The sequence below is a fragment of the Nomascus leucogenys genome, chromosome 2 (assembly GCF_006542625.1).
Source record: "Nomascus leucogenys isolate Asia chromosome 2, Asia_NLE_v1, whole genome shotgun sequence".
Classification (NCBI taxonomy): domain Eukaryota; kingdom Metazoa; phylum Chordata; class Mammalia; order Primates; family Hylobatidae; genus Nomascus; species Nomascus leucogenys.
In genome coordinates, this window is record NC_044382.1 from 119,309,691 (window position 1) to 119,329,081 (window position 19,391).

The 19,391-nt window shown below is 34.6% G+C and overlaps 1 protein-coding gene across 1 annotated transcript in view; it reads left to right on the forward strand.

The window, feature by feature from the left end:
- Positions 1-19,391, forward strand: part of CAMK4 (calcium/calmodulin dependent protein kinase IV) — a 265,759-nt gene that overhangs the window by 111,017 nt on the left and 135,351 nt on the right. Inside the window, exon 3 of the mRNA XM_003259823.3 lies at positions 6,633-6,711. Within this exon, the coding sequence (XP_003259871.1) occupies positions 6,633-6,711 (79 nt within the window). The remainder of the gene's footprint in view (positions 1-6,632; positions 6,712-19,391) is intronic.

Here is a 19,391-nt window from a genome sequence, read left to right on the forward strand (position 1 = left end):
ACCAGTGATGTGTGAGAATTTCAGTTGCTTTGCATCCTTGCCAGCCTTTTTTTTTTTTTAGGTCATTCAAATAGTGTTGTCGAAGTCACAATAAAAATATAAAGACAAATCTCTAAATTTAATGTTTTATTTGAGAAGAAAGAATTGCAGTTTGGGGCGTACTTTCAGACTAGGTGTTCTTCAGTATGTCAAAAGAACAAAGAAGGGGTTGGAGGTTGTATAAAAAGGAGAAATGTTATATATATACTTTAAGTTTTAGGGTACATGTGCACAATGTGCAGGTTTGTTACATATGTATACATGTGCCATGTTGGTGTGCTAATTGAGAAAGGTCATTGACACTAGTAAAGTTCCCGGGAACTGATAATCTCTGATTGATGAGTGACAGCAGTGGGCCAAATTAGTACTAAACTTGCAGCAGTTACAAAGAAAACTGGTCTCTAGTTACAACAGGCAGTTTCAGCAGCCAGACTTGTAAAGAATTACGTTTTTGGAGCAATGTTATGTGTCCCTAATGTCTTGCCCTGCTGCCTCTAGACTGTTTTAGTTGGGTATGAAAAGGATAATCCAGTCTCTGTAATCAACTTTCACAATGTGTAGTTGCATCTTCATGTGATTTTAGTTTCCATTTCCCTAATGACTAACGATGCTGTGGATCTTTCCATGTTCTTATTTGCCAGCCATACATTTTCTTTGGTGAAGTATATGGTCAAATCATTTTTCATTGGAAATAATTATATATTTTCATAGTGTAAATATGATGTTCTAAAATATGTGTACACTGTGGAATGACTAAATCAAGCTAAATAACATATGAATTACCTCATTTTTAATGGTGTAAATACTTAAGAACTACTCAGTAATTTTCAAGTATACAATACATTATTATTAAGTATATTATTAAGAGCTCTTGAATTTGTTCCTCATGGCTAATTAAACATTTGTATCCTTTGACTAACATCATATCTCCCCAGTGTCTCCACTTCAAGCCTCTGGTGGTTGTAGCTTGTCTGTTAACTGTTGATACTTTAGATATTTTATTTTGCTGTGCAGAAATTCTTTAGTTTAATTAGGTCCCATTTGTCAATTTTTGTTTTTGTTGCAACTTCTTTTGAGGACGTAGGCAAAAATTCTTTGCCAAGGCCAATGTCCAGAAAGGTGGTTCCTTGATTTTCTTCTAGGATTCTTATAGCTTGAGGTCTTACATCTAAATCTTTAATCCATTTTGTGTTAACTTTTGTATATGGTGAAAGGGAGGGTCCAGTTTCATTCTTCTCCATATAGCTAGCCAGCTATCCTAGCACCATTTATTGAATAGGGAGAACTTTTCCCATTGCTTGTTTTTGTAGAATTTGTTGAAGATCTGATGGCTGTAGGTGTGTGGCTTTATTTCTGGGTGCCATATTCTGTTCCATGGGTATATTATGTCTGTTTTTATACCAGTACTATGCTGTTTTGGTTACTGTATCCTTGTAGCATCTTTTGAAGTCCAATAATGTGATGCCTCTGGCTTTGTTCTTTTTTGCTTTGGCTATGCAGGCTCTTTTTTGAATGCATATGAATTTTAGAATAGTTTTTTTGTAATTCTGTGAAAAATGATGTTAGTAGTTTGATAGGAATAGTGTTGACTCTATAGATTGCTTTAAGCCGTATGCTTTGCCCATGTTTTAATTGAATTATTTAGTTTCTTACTATTGAGGTGTTTGAGTTCCTTATATATTTTGGATATTAACCCCTTATCAGATGTGTGGTTTAAACATATTGTCTCCCATTCTGAAAGTTGTCTGTTTTATTCTATTGATTGTCTCCTTGGCTGTGCAGAAGCTTTCTAGTTTGATATAATTTCAGTTATCTATTTTTGCTTTTGTTAGCTGTGCCTTTGAGCTCATATCTAAAAAATTATTTCCCAGACCAGTGTTATAGAGCTTTCTTCCTATGTTTTCACTGAGTAGTTTTACAGCTTCAGGTATTACATTTGTATTTAATTCATTTTGAGTTGATCTTTGTAAATGGTGTGAGATAAGGGTCTTATTTCATTCTTTTGCTTGTGGATGTCCCGTTTTCCCAGCACTATTTATTAATGAAAATATTCCTTCCCCATTATGTGTTCTTGGCATCTTTGTCAAAAACCAATTGGCCATAAATGTGTGGATTTATTTCAGGGATCTCTATTTGTTCCATTGCTCTATGTGTTTATTTTTATCCCAGTATCATGCCATTTTGACTACTGTAGCTTTGTAGTAGATTTTGAAATCAGGTAATGTGATGTTTCTAGCTTTGTTCTTTTTGCTCAAGGTTACTTTGACTATTTGGGGTCTTTTGTGATTCCACAGGAATTTTGGAATTTTCTTTATTTGTGTGAACAATGTTATTGGAATTTTGATAGGGATTATATTGAATCTGTAGATTGCTTTGGGTAATATGGACATTTTAACAATATTAATTCTTTCAATCTATGAACATAAGATATCTTTTCATTTATTTGTGTCTTCTTCAATTTCTTTTAGGAATGTTTAGAGTTTTCAGTATACAGATCTTTCACTTCTTTGTTTAAATTTATTTCTAAGTATTTTATATCTTTATCTATTGTAAATGGCATTATTTTCTTTATTTCTTTTTTGGACAGCTTGTTATCAGTATAGAGAAACCCAGCTGATTTTTTAATGTTGATTTTGTATCCTGCAACTTTACTGAATTCATTTATTATTTCTAACTGTATATTGGTGAAGTCTTCAAGGGTTTTTGTGTATATAATCATATCACCTGAAAATAGCAACAGTTTAACTTACTCCTTTTTGATTCAGATTCCTTTTATTTCTTTGCCTTACCTAATTGCTCTGGTTAGCATTTCTACTACTGTGTTGAATAGAAGTGGTGAGAGTGAGAATCTATGTCTTGTTCCTGATTTTAGAGGAACAGCTTTCAACTTTTTACCATTGAGTATACTAGCTGTGGAATTGTCATATATGGCCTTTATTGTGTTGAGGTACATTCTTTCTATACGTAATTTGTTGAGAGTTTTTGTCATGAATAGATGTTAAATTTTGTCATATGCTTTTTCTGCATCTATTGAGATGATCATATGATTTGTCCTTCATTTTGTTAGTGTGGTATATCACAATTACTGATTTGAATATGTTTACTTTTGCATCCCAAGGATAAATAACATTTGACCATGGTGAATGAGCCTTTCAATGTACTGTTGAATTCAGTTTGCTAGTATTTTGTTGAGGATTTTTGTATCTGTGTTCATCAGGGATATTTTCTTTTCTTATAGTGGTTTTGTCTGGCTTTGATATCAGGGTAATGGTGGCCTCATAAAATTCTTTTGAAAGTATTCCCTCCTTCTCAGTTTTTGAAAGAGTTTGAGAAGGATTGATATTAGTTTTTTTAATGTTTGGCAAAATTCAGCAGTGAAGCCTTTAGGTCCCGACTTCTTTTTTCTTTTCTTTTTTTGATGGGAAACTATTACAATTTCAATCTTTTTACTCATTATTGGGCTGTTCAGATTTTCTATTTCTTCATTATTCAGTCTTGGTAGGTTGTATGTATCTAGGAATTTATTCATTTCTTCTAGGTCATCCAATCTGTTGATGTATATTTGTTCATTCTAGTCTCTTAAGACTCTTTACATTTCTGTACTATCAGTTTTATGTGTTCCGATATTTTGCCTATCTTAATGTGTTATTTTCTTATCAAGTTTTGAGAGTTCTTTATATATTCTAGATACAAGTCCTTTTAAGATATGTGATTCATAAATATTTTCTCCCACACTTCAAAGAGCAGACATTCTTGAGTGAAGTTCAGTTTATTTCCTTGTTCTTTCATTTATTGTATTTTTGGTTTTGTATCTAAGAAATCATTGCCTAACTAAAGATAACAATCCTTTTTTTCTATGTTTTTTAAGAGAAATTTTACAGTTCCTGGTTTTGCATTTCTATCTGTGATTCATTTTGAGTAATTTTTTAATATAAGGTGTGAGGTATTGATAAATTTTGTTTTTATCTTTTTGCATATGGATATCTAGTCATTCAAGCACTAGGTTTTAGAAGAACTTTTTTTTGTCACCGAATTGCCTTTTTACCATTGTCAGAAAATAATCCATCATATATGTGTAGGACTATTTTTGGATCCTTTTTTAATAAAAGTAAATATAAAAATAAAATTACACTAGGAATACACAAAGAATTACATGAAGAATATGAGTATTTTCTTGTAAAAATTATAAAAATATAGAAATATGTAACAATTAGAGTAAATGCTTATATAGACCTTACTGTGCCAAGCATCACTCTAAATGCTTTAAATAGATTAACACATTTATTCCTTACAGTTCGTGAGATAGGTACTGTTATTTTTTCCATTTTACAGATGGGAACACTGAGGGCACAAAGAGGTCATGTAACTTGTATGGGGTCATGTAGCTAGTAATGGTTGGAGCTGCCTTCTTAATCACCTTATTATTTTCCTCACCTCTACCCCAATCCAATGCCTTATCTCGAATATGACAACTGTTCTTTATTTCGTTTGCAACTTTAGCTACCTGTATGAAACACATGCAAAAAACATTTCATTTGTATTTATGTCTATTCTTTCTTCAACACCACTGTCTCAATTATTGTAGTTTTATAGTGAGTCTATAAAGTATGTGAGTCCTATAACTTTGAAGAGAATATGTACTCTGATGCTTTGGTGTAGAGTTTTTTTTTTCTAAATGTCACTTAGTATAATTTAGTTGGTAGGGCTGTTCTGTTGTTCTGTAATCCTTGATGAGAGTTTGTCTGCTTTTGCTATCAAGTGCTGAGACAGTGTATTGAAGTTTCCAAGTGTATTTATGGATTTTTTATTTCTCCTTTTAGTTCTATAAGATTTTCTTTCATGTGTTTTGAAACCCTGTTGTTAGGTGCACACATATTTATATTTATTATATGGTTTTGTGTAATTGACTCCTTCATAATTAATGTCCCCCTTTATCTTTTTGCTAAAATTTACTTAGTCTGAAATTAACAAGCTGCTCCTGCTTTCTTATGGTTAGGGTTTGTGTAGTATCTCTTTTACCAGGTTTGCACCAACCTAATGTATCATTTTATTTTTTGACCTATTTATGCCTATATATTTAAAATGAGTTTCTTGTACACAGCATATAGTTTGGTGTTGATTTTTTTAATCCAATCTGCTCTTTAAGTTTTAATTAGCAGTTTATAATGTTTACATTTAATGTAATTATATGATTAGAATAAAAACCACCACGTTGTTAGCTGTTTCATTTTTAAATCTATTATTTTGTTTTTGCTCCTTTGCAATCCATTCTTGAATATTTCATTTTAGCTCCATTGTTGAATTATTGTTGATTTTTCTGTTAAAGAATTATTTTAGTCATTGCCCTAGGTTACATAATATGCATCTTTAATCAGCCTATATTTAAATAATATTAGACTACCAGACATGTAGTATAAGGATTTAACAACAGTATTTCCCAATTTCTTCCTTCCATCATTTGTGCTGTTGTTGTTGTACATTTTATTTTTACACATGCTAGAAACACAGTGCATTTTTAATTTTTTAAAATTTTAATATTTTTGCCTTAGTTATCTTTTAAAGCAATTTAAAATAAGGAAATGAATTTTATATTACCTTCATTTATTCTATTTCTTGAACCCTTTATCTGTGTATATGTCATACCTTACCAAGGTTTTAAAAATAAATGTTAATATTTTTAACTATTTGCATTTACAACACACCAGTCTTTGACTTCTCTTGGCTCTGTTAAAAATGTGTTGCCTTTAGATAGCTGGGAATGTGTTTTATTTTTATAATTCTTTGTGCTCACTTGGAATTTCAGGACCATGGGACTGAGTATACTATATGAGGTCCTTTGGCCTGATCTTCAAAGTCTGACAAGTTTACTGATCTTAAGCTGTTTCTAGAAGTTCTCTTTCTGACGTTGAAGTGTAAGCCTGTTTGGTCTATATTTCTCTTTTATCTGTCTTTTACTCTTTTACTTCTCATGTAGTGTTTGGAGCATTTGGACCACGTTGTCCTGCTTTTTAATGCTTTCTTATTAATAACCCTGTACATATATGAAAATAGTTATTGAGTGCCTTCTTACCATCTGCTTTACAGATTACCATCTCCTCTACACATTAAAAAGTAGGAGGGGTGTCCCAGCTCTCTTGCCACACTGTGGAAGTACAGACTATGTAGAGTGCTGAACTTAAACCCTCTCCCTGAAGTCATATGGTTTGTTTTATTCCAGACATGTACCTTTAGGAAAGCTCTGGGATTCTGAAATTGGGTGGGTTTCCTTTAAAAACAACATTCACCTGAGGACCTGATTTATTCCAGAGCCTTCTCAATGCAGTAGCCCTAGTTATGTTACTTGTATAGGGCTTGTATAGGGATAAGGCAGAAGGAAAAGAGCAAGCTGGAAAACCTAGAATTTTCTGAGCAAACTATATTCAATTGTGATTAAAAAAAAGTACTCTTGACAGCTAGGGCTGGTCGTATAATAGAACTTATAATAAGCACTTGCCAGTTATGCGGGTTATTGCAAGAGACACTTATTTTCAAGCTTTCCCCATTAATTCACGTCCAAAGCATAACATTTTCTTTTTGTCTTTTTCCCCCTCAAGGGGTGCTACATCCATTGTGTACAGATGCAAACAGAAGGGGACCCAGAAGCCTTATGCTCTCAAAGTGTTAAAGAAAACAGTAAGTTTATTTCATTATATAATGGCATCTCTAAGGGGCCTGTGACGTGGAGAAGGCGGGAACCTGATTTGAAGAACAAAGGGGCCAGAGAGCTGCTGTGTGCAAATGACTCGTTTGACTCTTGATTATGGGAGTGCAACCCAAAGAGGTTGTTGTCTGGTGGAAATTGCATGAGTCTTTGAAAGCAACTGGATCTCAGATTGGATGTGGTTCTGGGGAGTAGTTTGGCTAGGAAAAACATTTAGAATTGGCAGGTAGACCTTATTTTGTATATCAGGCATGTTCTTGGAGATATATATATATATATATATATATATATATATATATATATATACACACACACACACACATACGTACACACAGACACATACACACACTGTATAATATTTCAATATTTAAATATTAAAATCACGTTTTAATATTAGAAAAGCTTGCTATTGAAAAGAATTTGAAATAAAGCACAAATGTATTTGTTAAAGGAGTCATCAGATTCTAATTTGCCTTAATTTTCAAATGTTGCACTTGCTTCAGTAGAGTATAATTGAATTTTATTGAGTTAATTTTTCTAGGACTGAACCCGCTGATCTAGAAGTTTGTACTTGGAAGGAAAGGAAGGTTTTTGTTTGGGGGTTGCTTCTTTTGCCCTACACTCATAGGTAAGCTGAAGAGGCAAAAGTGACTTAGGCTTATCTCTAATGAGTAAGAAACACAGTAGATGGGAGTTCAAAATATAAATGCCAACACCTGTGTAATACTGTTTATACCCTCAGAGAGTATTTTGCCATTTTAATGCCCTACTTGGATTTTGTGTTCTTATGCAGTTTCTACTCATAAAACCACAAAAAGACAAGATATTCTTTTATAGCACATTCATTTTCAAATTTCATGTGAACAAATATGTGAAATGTATATATATATATATGTATATGAAAACCCAGTTGTAAAGTATGCTGAGAAGTATCATAAATTTTGAAGTCAAATACATTTTGAGGCCAAGAAATTTTTTTTCCTCAAGGCAGCTTAAAATTACCAGCTGTTTATGTATTGTCTGGCACAGGGAAATTTTAGAATCTCATATAATGAAGAGCATAATAGTACAAGGTTTTCAGCTAAATAGAAATAGAATGATATTTTTAAACAATCTGTTAGAATTTACAGTCATAGCAAAATAACAAAAACAGTGTAATGAAAGTCGGTAATAATTTCAATGGCAGTTGCTACTAATGAATTCTATATTCTGAATTTTCTGTTTGGTGTAGGCAATGATTTAACTTATTCCAGAATGTAGAGGAATCTGTTGATTGATAAGATTTGGAATTTTCCCTTAATTTAGTTTCTTACAGTCATAAAATTTATCTGAAGTAAGGATTATTAAAACTTTTATGAAATAGAATTTCCTGTTAAATATCTACTTTGTATGAAAATAAAATGGCATATTTTAGCAGTAGTCACACACAAGAAGTTTTAGGACTTGTTTGTACCATTTCTTATTGGTTAAAAAATTGTCAGTGAAATTCGTGAAGGGCTATTTGTTTTTCCTAGTTGAGGAAACTTTGAGAGGGAAGAGGCATATGAAAGTCTAGGAAATAAACACTTAGAAATTACATGTGAATGCTCAAGAATCCCCAAGGACAATAGGCTGGTTTAAAGGCCGGCTTTTGTCAAAAGTCTTTGGATAAATTGAAGAAGGAGGTCAGCGAAGCCATTTGGTGGGTTCATGACGTATATTCGTTGGGCAAGTGCCACTGTGGTTCGTCCTTACTGTCTTCTCGCTGTTGTGAAAACATCTGCCTCAGAAGACAGGCAGGAAGAGCATGTGAATGAGAATGAAGTGTCAGATGGAGCTGCAGAGTGGTGCTGTAAGGCAGATGTTGTCAAACACAGTTACTGCTGTGCCAAATGGAATGAGAGAAAATGCCCTGGAGAAACCTCAGCTTTGAATGTGAATTAGATAGAATCCCCAGTATTGTCTCCTAGGATAAGTCATGCACAGAGATATGTAAACGAGAGAAATAGCACACAAAACCTCAAAGACCAGTTGCCTCTAGCGTTTCATTCCATATAGGTCATGGAGACTGAAACTTCCTTGTCTAAAGGAAATGAATGATGCCTAAGAATCTATTTATAGAGGAAAAGTGATGTGGGGAAAATGTTTTCTTAGAGAATTCAGCCAAGGGGTCTGCTCCTGAGGAAAAAAAAATAAAGGGTTCAGAAAACTTGAATTATTTATGTAATCTATTAGGCTCAACCGCATAAAATTGCTTTTATTAATGCAATTTTTTTACTTATTTCTTGGCCTTCAAAAATGGCAATTTTATGTGGTCCAAGTAACAACTTTGGGACTCCTATATTACTTCAATGGATGGTTCCTTCAGTCCTCATTTTATGACTAGCCCTAAGCCCAAGAGGCTTGAAACTTTATCTGTCTGTCTGTCTGTCTATCTATCTATCTATCTATCTATCTATCTATCTATCTATCTATCTAATTTCCATCCATCTTGGTTTTCTAGAGCTCGTCCAACAAACTACCACAAACTAGATGGCTTAAAAGAACATAAATTTATTCTCTTACAATTGTGGAGGCAAGAAGTCCGAAATCAAAGAGCTGGCAGGGTTGGTTCCATCTTAGGGCTCTGAGGGAAGGTCTGTTCCATGCCTCTCTCCTAGCTTCTGGTGACAGACAGAAATCTGTGGCATTCCTTGACTTGTAGATCATCATTCTAATATCTGCCTCCAATTGTTACTAAACCAAACTTGAGTCAGCTCACCCAGTGTGCAAAACAAACAAACAAACAAACAAAAACAATAACACCAGGACTTGTAGTGAGAGAAAGTGAGGCTTTTATTGCAGAGTGACAAGCAAGGAGAATCAGGCAACTCACACTTAAGACCCAAACTCCCCAATGGCTTATGAGCAAGGGTACACTATAAAAGGTAAGGGTACATTTCAGGAAAGCAGAAGTAACAGGCAAAATCGTAAATGAATATATGGAGGTTATTGGTTTGGCCACAAAAGGTGGGAGTATCTTAAAGTAGAGGCTTACAAACAGGTGGGTTCTGAGATTCTTTGATTGACAGTTGGTTAAGGAAGCAATGTCTTGTCTAAAAATCTGGGGTCAGAAGAAAGGAATGTTAAGATCTAGCCTTTGGGCATGACTCTCTCCAGGCTTTCAAGGAAGAAATTTAGAATAAGGACAGTAGTCAGTATTCACTTCTCAGTTCCTCCTTATCCGAGGTCTACATGACAGTGGTTGGCATTTTTCATCTGGTGAGGGTCAAGGTTTCTGAATAACAGCTCAAGGATATGAGCTGCTATCTTTAGTTTCTATAAGGAACCAAACATCTTATGACTCTAACTTACTTGAATGACAATTGTTTAAGCTATTATTACCTTTTTAATTAGTGGATTTTTTATATTTACTTTTCAAATTGCTTGTGGCAGGGCTAGCTAGATGCCTGAAATCTCCCTAGAAGAAACTCAATATTTTTCTTTTTATCTCCATGCTGGGGGGCCAGGGGAGACTGGCAGTCCCCTAAGAGGGGTCTCTGCTCCCTCTCACAATGTCACATGGCCATCTTCTCCCTGTGTGTCTTTATATCATCTTACCTCTGTGCATGTCCCTGTCCAAATTTCTCTTCTTATAAAAACACCAGTCCTCTTGGATTAGGGACCCACCCTACTCCAGTATGACCTAATCTTACTTAAACTAATTGTATCTGCAACAACATAATTTCCAAATAAGGTCACATTCTGAGGTACTGGGAGTTAGGATAATGTCTGTTTTGAGGGAAATTTAATTCTACTCTCTCTGTAAAGGAGGACCTCTAAGATGGATTTCAAAATATTCCATTCAATATTTTATTTGAAGATGAGTGAAACATATCACATTTAAGAAAGTTAATAAACATAAAGAAACCCATCTAACTTATAAATAATTTAATGTATAAATATTTTTAAGTCCAAGAAAGATTTCCTCAGACTGTCTCAGACTTAAAGTGAGAGACTTTTAAAAGTCTCTTTTACAGTTAAATTTTTGATAACATGAATCTTCTTTCTCAGGATCTGTTTAAACACTTTTCCATGGGATTCTACCCAAATTCCATTTTGTGGCAATATGAAGGTCTTCTCTCATAGCTTAATAAAATGATTAGGAAGAATTTAGTTTACACTAGCAATAAGAGACATATTTTTCCATAAAAAACCCTGAGCATCAGTGAGATTCCATTAAGTACTCAAGTATCTGGATTTTAGTAGATGAATGCTCTGACTTATCCATAGGAATACAGATTAAAGCACCAGCTCTTGTGGAGAAATCTTATGGTGGTCAGGTGCAGGACGGAGTCAACACTGATAATTAACATAAAGTGAATTGTCATGTTTAGACAACTGGATATTATGGATAGTAAAATATCCTCGTGATAAATTAACAGGTAATTATAATATGAGACATGTTTTAAGTTAATATATATTTTATAAATGGGTATAACATCATGTATTTAATATATACAGACCTATATTTCAAAGAATTGGAATGCATTAAATTACATATCAGTCAGCATCATAAAGTCTGCAATTTACTTTCAAATGGTTAAACAAAAACAAAAAAATTGTGCACAGGTTGGGGGAGAGAGGAAAATCAAATATGGCAAAACTAAACAATTATTGTAGTATATTAGTATTCATTCTGGTATTTCAACGTTTCAGATACATGAGCTTTCTCATAATGAGAAGTCTGTGGAAAAACATAATTCAACATTGAGATCCTGTTCGCATAATTGAACATTTCTTCTGGCTATTCAGAAAGTATTTCAAGATCTTGCACTCTCTAAATGTTATGACAAACATCAGTGACTCACTGTTATAAATGTATTGAAGTGCCAGAAAATAGAAAATGATAATTGAACCACTTTTTATTGTATTGAAAAAACCCTGGATATTTCCTGTAACAATATCCATTCGTTTCATTGTGCCATTAAAGAGGATAAAGCTTTCATGGTGTTAACTGTAAACAAGAGAGGAAAATGGATTGAAGTGCCTTTTGGGTTGTTTGTTTCCTTTTTTTCCACTTAGTATTAGTGATTTTTGTACTGAAGAAGTCATCAGTTCCCTAGACATGACATTCATCCTCTCCTCTTGTGTGGGGATGGCCTAAGTGCAATTTTTGTTCCCCATACATTATCTTGTATGTATTGTCTAATTTGCTTGTGATTATCAGTGGAAATTTAACCTTGAAGTTTGTAAATCATGAATCAAGGGTGAAGGAAACAGGGCTAACTTTTTTCTTTCACGCATAAGCCCTTCAGTATATCCACTGTATATGATATTTGAAGTAGAGTAGAAAGATTTTATTAAGTTACCTTGGGTCTTTAAGGGATTTTGACAGACATGGCTAGTGGGGACAACCAGTGTTTTATAAGATGTTGATTTGGGGTGGAGAGTTCTGTTGATAACCTTTCTATTGATGTTAAATGATGAACTTAAAACTATATGAAAGGAAAAAAATAAATTCGAGAAAGTGTCAAAATTTGAACAAATTAAGCAGTTGGAGACTTCAAACTGGACTGAATTTTGCTGAGTTAAATGGAATGCCAGCTTTTGAAGAATGACATCATGATGATGATGGAGTCTCTATTTCAGGAGTAATTCACATGAATTATAGTTTACCTTTCTTCCTTAGGAGTATATACCTCAGAGTGTATCTAAATGACCACATGTCAGACTATAAATGTGACTTATTTTCAAGGAGAACTGATTAAGATTTAAGAAAATTATGCTCCACCAATAATTTATAGTATCTCTAGAATTTTGGAAACAGATATTTGAACTTCAGAATTCAGATGAAATTTCCAACTATGTAGCTCAACTCTTGGAAAAGCTTGTATTAATCTAACTATAAAATACGTGCCTCTCATGAAATACCTAGTATTGAGTCTGAGATCTAATCTCAGTGTGTAAAATCATAATTTCTAGGTATTCTGACTCTCCTTAAAGATTGCTATGTAGTAGTGGGGTGATGTTGTGGTCTGTGGTGCCAGATGGACTGAGTTTAGGATTACTTCTGCCACTTACTGATTGTGTGACTTTAGAAGTTATAGAATATCTCTCAATCTGTTTCTTCATCTTTAAAATGGGTTTAAGAGTATCTAGGTCAGAGTGTTCTACTAAAGATTAAAATAAATATTTCCCAGCACATAGGAAGCATGTAATACGTGATGAACATTATTCTTATTAATTGGAATGAGTTCACACAGAAATTTCTTAAGAGTACCATTTCATTCTATATAATTTTAACATTCTCATTAGCTTGATTTAAAGTCAAACAGTGAGTAGCACAGATCATTTTTACGTACTTCTGTATGAACAAAATTAACTACATTGGTTTTGGAGTACTTTTGAAATTACTGCTAAAAATTGATACATATTCTTTTATTGCTATCAATAAAATGTAATGTGGCAGACAATAAGGATTTCCCATCCTGTGACCTTCTACTTAGGTACATCTCAGATGCCTATAATACCTAGATTTAGAACACTTTCACCCCTAAGCTCTTTTCTGTGTGATTCTTACTTTGGAGCAGTGTGCCTAGATCTACAATAGAAAAACAGTTCCAGGTCTAATTTTTGTATATTTTAGTTATTATAATACCAGTAAAGTTCTGGAAAGGTTTTGCTTGAGTAATTTAATGAACATTCACTAGTAAATGTCTCAAAATTCTACAAAATTTTCCATAAATATTGGTTTGATTTTTTTATTCTCTTCTCAGTTAATCGAAGAAACACACATTGTGATTTGTTAATCATTCTGTGAGTTGGTTTTTAACTTCCATTTGTTTGTCCTTACATTCTTATGAGTTAGCATTTGAGTATATAACTATGATGTTGCAGGCGAATCTGAAGATTAAGTTACAGACTACATAGGCTTTGTTCCAATTTCTTGGTAGATGAATCTGCAGGATGTCTCCATTAGAGACTTTCAGATTTCTCAGTTTTAAAAGGGGGATAAAACCATTTATACCACTGGGTAAACTGAGGATTACTTGAAATTTTATATATTTATATATATGTGCACTTATATTGCCTGGCATGTATTAGGCATTCTTCAAATGTGGGCTTTGTTCTCTGTTCTAGCCTTCTTTTTCTTTGTAACTTTTACATCTCATGTCAACGTCCCCAGAAGATTTCTTTAGGAAGAATATACTACATTTATATAGAGAACTATGTTTGAATCTAGATGTACTGTATTAATTGGCCAAGTGATGAGCACTGGCCAATTGACAGACATTAGCTCCCACATCCACCAGTCTTTTTACACATAGGTACACATGTGTGCATATCTCTTTACAAGGAAACTGGCAACTTGGAATTTTCTTTTCCTTTTTATTTTTTTCTTTTTTTTTTGAGCCAGAGTTTCGCTTTTGTTGTACAGGTTGGAGTGTGATGGCGCCATCTTGGCTCACTGCAACCTCTGCCTCCTGGGTTCAAGCAATTCTCTTGCCTCAGCCTCCTTAGTAGCTGGGATTACAGGTGCATGCCACCACACCCAGCTAATTTTTGTATTTTTTTTTTTTTTAGTAGATACGGAGTTTCACCATATCAGCCAGGCTGGTCTCGAACTCCTGACCTCAGGTGATCTGCCTGCCTCAGCCTCCCAAAGTGCTGGGATTACAGGCGTGAGCCACCATGCCTGGCCACAACTTGGAATTTTAAATCACTTTATGATTTCAAAATGGTACTGATAAAAATAGTATGTCATACTTTGTGAGGCAGGTGCTATCACTGTTTTATAGATGCCTCTCCAGGAGATTGAATAACACAAACTTGGTGGCTTATACAATAGAAATTTATTTTTCATGGTTCTGGAGGCTGAGAAGTCCAAGGTCAAGGTGACAGCAGATTTGGTGTTTGATGAGGGCACTCTTCTTGGCTTACAGAAGACTATCTTCTCACTGTGAGTTCAAATTCAAAAGAGTAGAGAGGAAGCGAACTCCCTTTTGTCTCTTCATATAAGCGTGCTAATCCTATCATGAGGGCTCTACCCTCATTATCTAATTACCTCCCCAAGGCCCATCTCTGAATGCTATCATTGGGGATTTAGGCTTCAATGTGAATTTTCGGGGGACACAAATACTTAGTCCATAGCAATCACCAACTTGCCAAGTGTTGATAGCCTTAATGATATAAAAGCATGTAGAAATCAATGAAGAAAAGCACCAAAGCCCAAATAAAAAATTAAAATAGCTATTATTTATTGAATGTTTATAATGTGCCAGAGACTGGTGGATTCTCAGTTTCAAGGTGAGAAAACTAAGGGTCAATATGTTGTTCAAATTCATTCTGTTCACAAATGGCAAAATATTTGGAAAGATACTTCTTAGAAAACATTAAAATGATAATATTTTGTAGCCATTAACAATAAAAATAACCTTAAATTAATAAGACAATACTTTTTACTACTGTTAGTTTGTTTTGTGCTGCTATAACATAACATCACACACTGAATAATTTATAATGAACACAAATTTACTGGCTCAGTTCTGGAGGACGCTGAGAAGTCCAAAATCAAGGGGCCAGCATGTGGTGAGGGCCTTCTTTCTGTGTCAACTCATGGCAGAATAGCAGAGAGAGGGAGGGAGAGGGAGAGGGAGAGGGAGAGGGAGAGGGAAAGGGAGAGGGAGAGGGAGAGGGAAAGGGAGAGGGAGAGGGAGAAAGAGAAAGAAAGAAAGAGGGTACCAAACTCGTGCTTTTATAAGGGAACTACTCTTGCAATAAGAGCATTAATCCATTCATAGGAATGGCGCACCATCATCCAAACACCTCCCCTTAGGCCCCACCTTTCAACACCACAGCATTGAGGATCAAGTTTCCAACACATGAACTTTGGGGAACACAGACAAACCATACCACCACTAACTAAACAAAGAATAAAAATATCTAGCTTTGCCCAGGATTTGGGAAAAGGATTCCCTCACATTCTGTGGATGGGAGTGCAAAATTGACACAGACTTTATGAAATTGTTCCCCATTCCTCATTTTGCGTCACCTGCTATAGGAAACAGTTTCTCAGTGATAAGGGTAGGTGTGGTTGGAGGTAATGCTCAGAGTATATGGTTTATAGAAAGCCAGGTACCTAAATAGAGAATCTGAAATGGTAATAACTACAATATATTGAGCAATTACTGTGTGCCAGGAACTTTACATACACTATTGCAATAAAAATGTGTTGCATGCAAAAATAAATAATCTCATGTTTCCTCACATGGTCTTTGTAAGGTCAGTCTTGGTTTCTGCAGCTCAGAGAGGCTAGCTGCCCACAACCACCAAGATAGTAAATACAGAGCAAGGTTCTGGAAATGGGTTTGTCTGATTTTACTTTTTTTTTTCCTGTCTCACTAAGTGAAAACTACGTATATTAATATGTGACTGCTTGAGGTCCTTGCTATATGGATGTTATTATCATCCTCCAAGGAAAGTAGCTAGATATGTCAAAGAATAAAGGAGGAAAAATAACCTCAGGAAAAAATACCTGTAAATATTTTGAGCAGCATTTACGTGAGAATTCTTGGTAGAAGTAAAATTGTCTCTGTTTGTAGATTATATGATTTTAAATATAGAAAACTCTAAAGACTGCACAAAAAACTGCATAAGAACTGATAAATCATTTCAGTAAAGTTTCAGAATATATAAATGAGGTACAAAAATAAGTTACATTTCTATACAGTAACAGCAAACTATCTGAAAAAGAAATTAAGAAAGCAATCTCTTTTATGACAGCATCAAAAACTTAAAATGCTTGGGAATAAATTTAAGGAGGTGAAAGATCTGTACTCTGAAAACTGTAAAACATTGATGAAAGAAACTGAAAGCGCACAAATAAATGGAAAGGTTAGTTTATGGAGTGAAAGAATTAATATTGCCAAAATGTCAGTACTACCCAAAGTGATCTACAGATTCAGTGCAATCCCTATCAAAATTCCAGTGAATCCAAAGGAAATAAGGTCAATATATTAAAGAGGTAGTTGCACTGCTATGTTCATTACAGCATTATTCACAACAGCTAAGATGAGGAAACAGCTTTTGTCTGTCAATAAATGAATGAGAAAATGTGGCATGGGTAGTGGAATATTATTCAACCTTAAGAAGGAAAAAATAATCCTGCCAATTGTGACAACATGAATGATCTTGGAGGACACTATGCTAAGTGAAATATGCTGGCCACAAAGTCAAATACTGCATGATCTCACTTACATGTGTAATTTAAAAAGTTGAACTCAGAGAGAGTAGAGGGATGATTATCAGGGATTGAGTGCAGGAGGAAATGGAGGTATGTAGGTCAAAGGGTACAAACTTTCAGTTATGTAAAATGAATAATTTCTAAAAATCAAATGTATAGTATGGGAAGTATAATTAATAACACTGTGTTTGTAAACTTGAAATTTTGTAGGAGCAAGTGTTAAATATTCTCACCACAAAAAAAAAAAACTATGTGAGGTGGTGGATTTGTTAATTAGCTTAATTGTGGCAATCATTTTGCAATGCATACATCAGAACATCACATTGTACACTTTAAATACACGTAATTTTTATTTCTCAGTTATACCACTATAAAGCTGAAAAATAGCTACTTGGGAGGCTGAGGCAGAAGAATCACTTGAACCCGGGAGACGGAGATTGCAGTGAGCTGAGAACTTCAGCCTGGGCAACAGAGCAAGACTCTGTCTCAAAAATAAATACATAAATAAATAAATAAATAAATAAATAAATAAAAATTACAAAATAAATAAGACTCCTTTAGGCCAAGAGGAGGAAGCTTATGTAGCCTCTCATACTTTAGTGAGTAGGAACCACCAACCTCTCCAGGGAGATCCTCTACACTTTGCCACTGTGCCCTCAACCAGGCAGACTCAGGATGCACAATGGAGATTCCCTGCTCTGTCTTTTTCTACCTAAACTTTGGGAACATGGAAAACTGACCATGAGCCATGCATTTTCTAATTGCTATGTTGTACATAAGAGGGATGGATGGTTCAATCTAGATGAAAGATATGCATCTATTATATGCTGCTATTGGCCACTTTTAACTTCTTACTGATGTGCTCTGGAAGTACAGGCAAGGTCACCTTGGTCAGTGATGGATAAGAGAATAATAAATCACCAGCTCAAATAGACTTTTTGGGGCCAATTGAGATCTCAGAACACATTAAGGAAAGTAGCTTGCAGAGAACGAGCCGTGTCAAGTGAAGTGAAACTTCTTCAAGCATTCTGTCAGTTGGAACCTATTGATTTTCACAGGGACTATCAAACCAGGTTTCCTGGAATAGGAACAGGAATATTTCTATCCAGTTTGTGACAAGAATATGTGTATAAGAGAGCAAAGGTGGCAGGGCAGAATGTTAAATCTTGGCCTGATTTGTATGCTTTACCATTCAAGAATATACTTGAAAGTCGGAACATTCTTCCAGAGCATTGTTATGATTTGATGCATTTTCTTTATTGACATAAACATTGCTGGAATTTATTACAATTCTGCATTCTTATTCGTCTTCTCATTATATCAATCTCGTATGGATATTTTGTTGCCTTTTGGAAAACAAACACTGTAATTCAGAAGCAGGATGATGAGAGAGACAGAAAAACAGTGAGAGAGAGAGAGAGAGACAGACAGACCATGAGCTAGAGCACCAACAGGCCTGAGTGCTGTTGCCCAAAGGATGAATTTACTTTGCTGGTATGCCATCCACTCAAATTATGACATTTAACCCCTTAGTGCTTTTATAAGCATTGGACAATTGGAACTAAAGTGATTTTCACTCTTTAAATGGAATCTCTGGAGCAGAAAAAGGAGATGTATAATCAACTAAAAACAGAGGAAACCTCAGAAGGAGAGCTTATGTTACTTTACTCTAGTAGAAGCAGGAGTTTAAGAACTTCTCAGAGAGCTCAGTGGGAAATGCCTTGTTACCAAAGGGGAGGTGCTGGAGCACTAGGAAAGTTGAGAGAAGCTGAGGGTCAGGAGATCAAAGCTGGAGAGTGCTGTCCAATGGACCACAACCAGGAGAGCTGAGAGAGCCAGAAGGACACAGGCTATCAGCCTCAAACCAGACTTAGGATTCATACCTTAGTGAGAAGGGGAAAGCTATCATCTTAGTGTTAACAGGGAAAAATGTGTTAATAAATTTTAATTTGTATTTTTTTATGGTACAAAAAGTTGAATGGTGGCCAGAGTTGCCTATATGCAGTCACTGTAAACAGAGGAGGAAAAGAAAGCTAAAAAGATCAAGTCATGGAACTCCAAAACCATTTATTTTCTAGAAGAGGGGAAATGAACTATGTACAGAGGATACTAATTAAAAGAGATCCATATAGTTTTCAGTATTGAATTAGTTTTCAACCTTTTTTAAAATTAAGTACTCACAAATCACCATATGTCATATCACTTATTTTAACAGTAAAGGAGCATAATGCTAATAAGAATGGAACCCATATTTAATTATTAAACACTATGTAATGTAGTACCGCTTTCACGTGTTAACACAAACCTCCCCAAGGAAGTATTTTTCTTATGAGAGTTTTAGAGAAGTGGCATGTTCAAAATACACAATAGCATGTATTCTAGAACTCAGGGCTTTTGAATTCCAAATATGGGCATTTTTTATAGATGCCATGAAGGCCCTGATAGAGA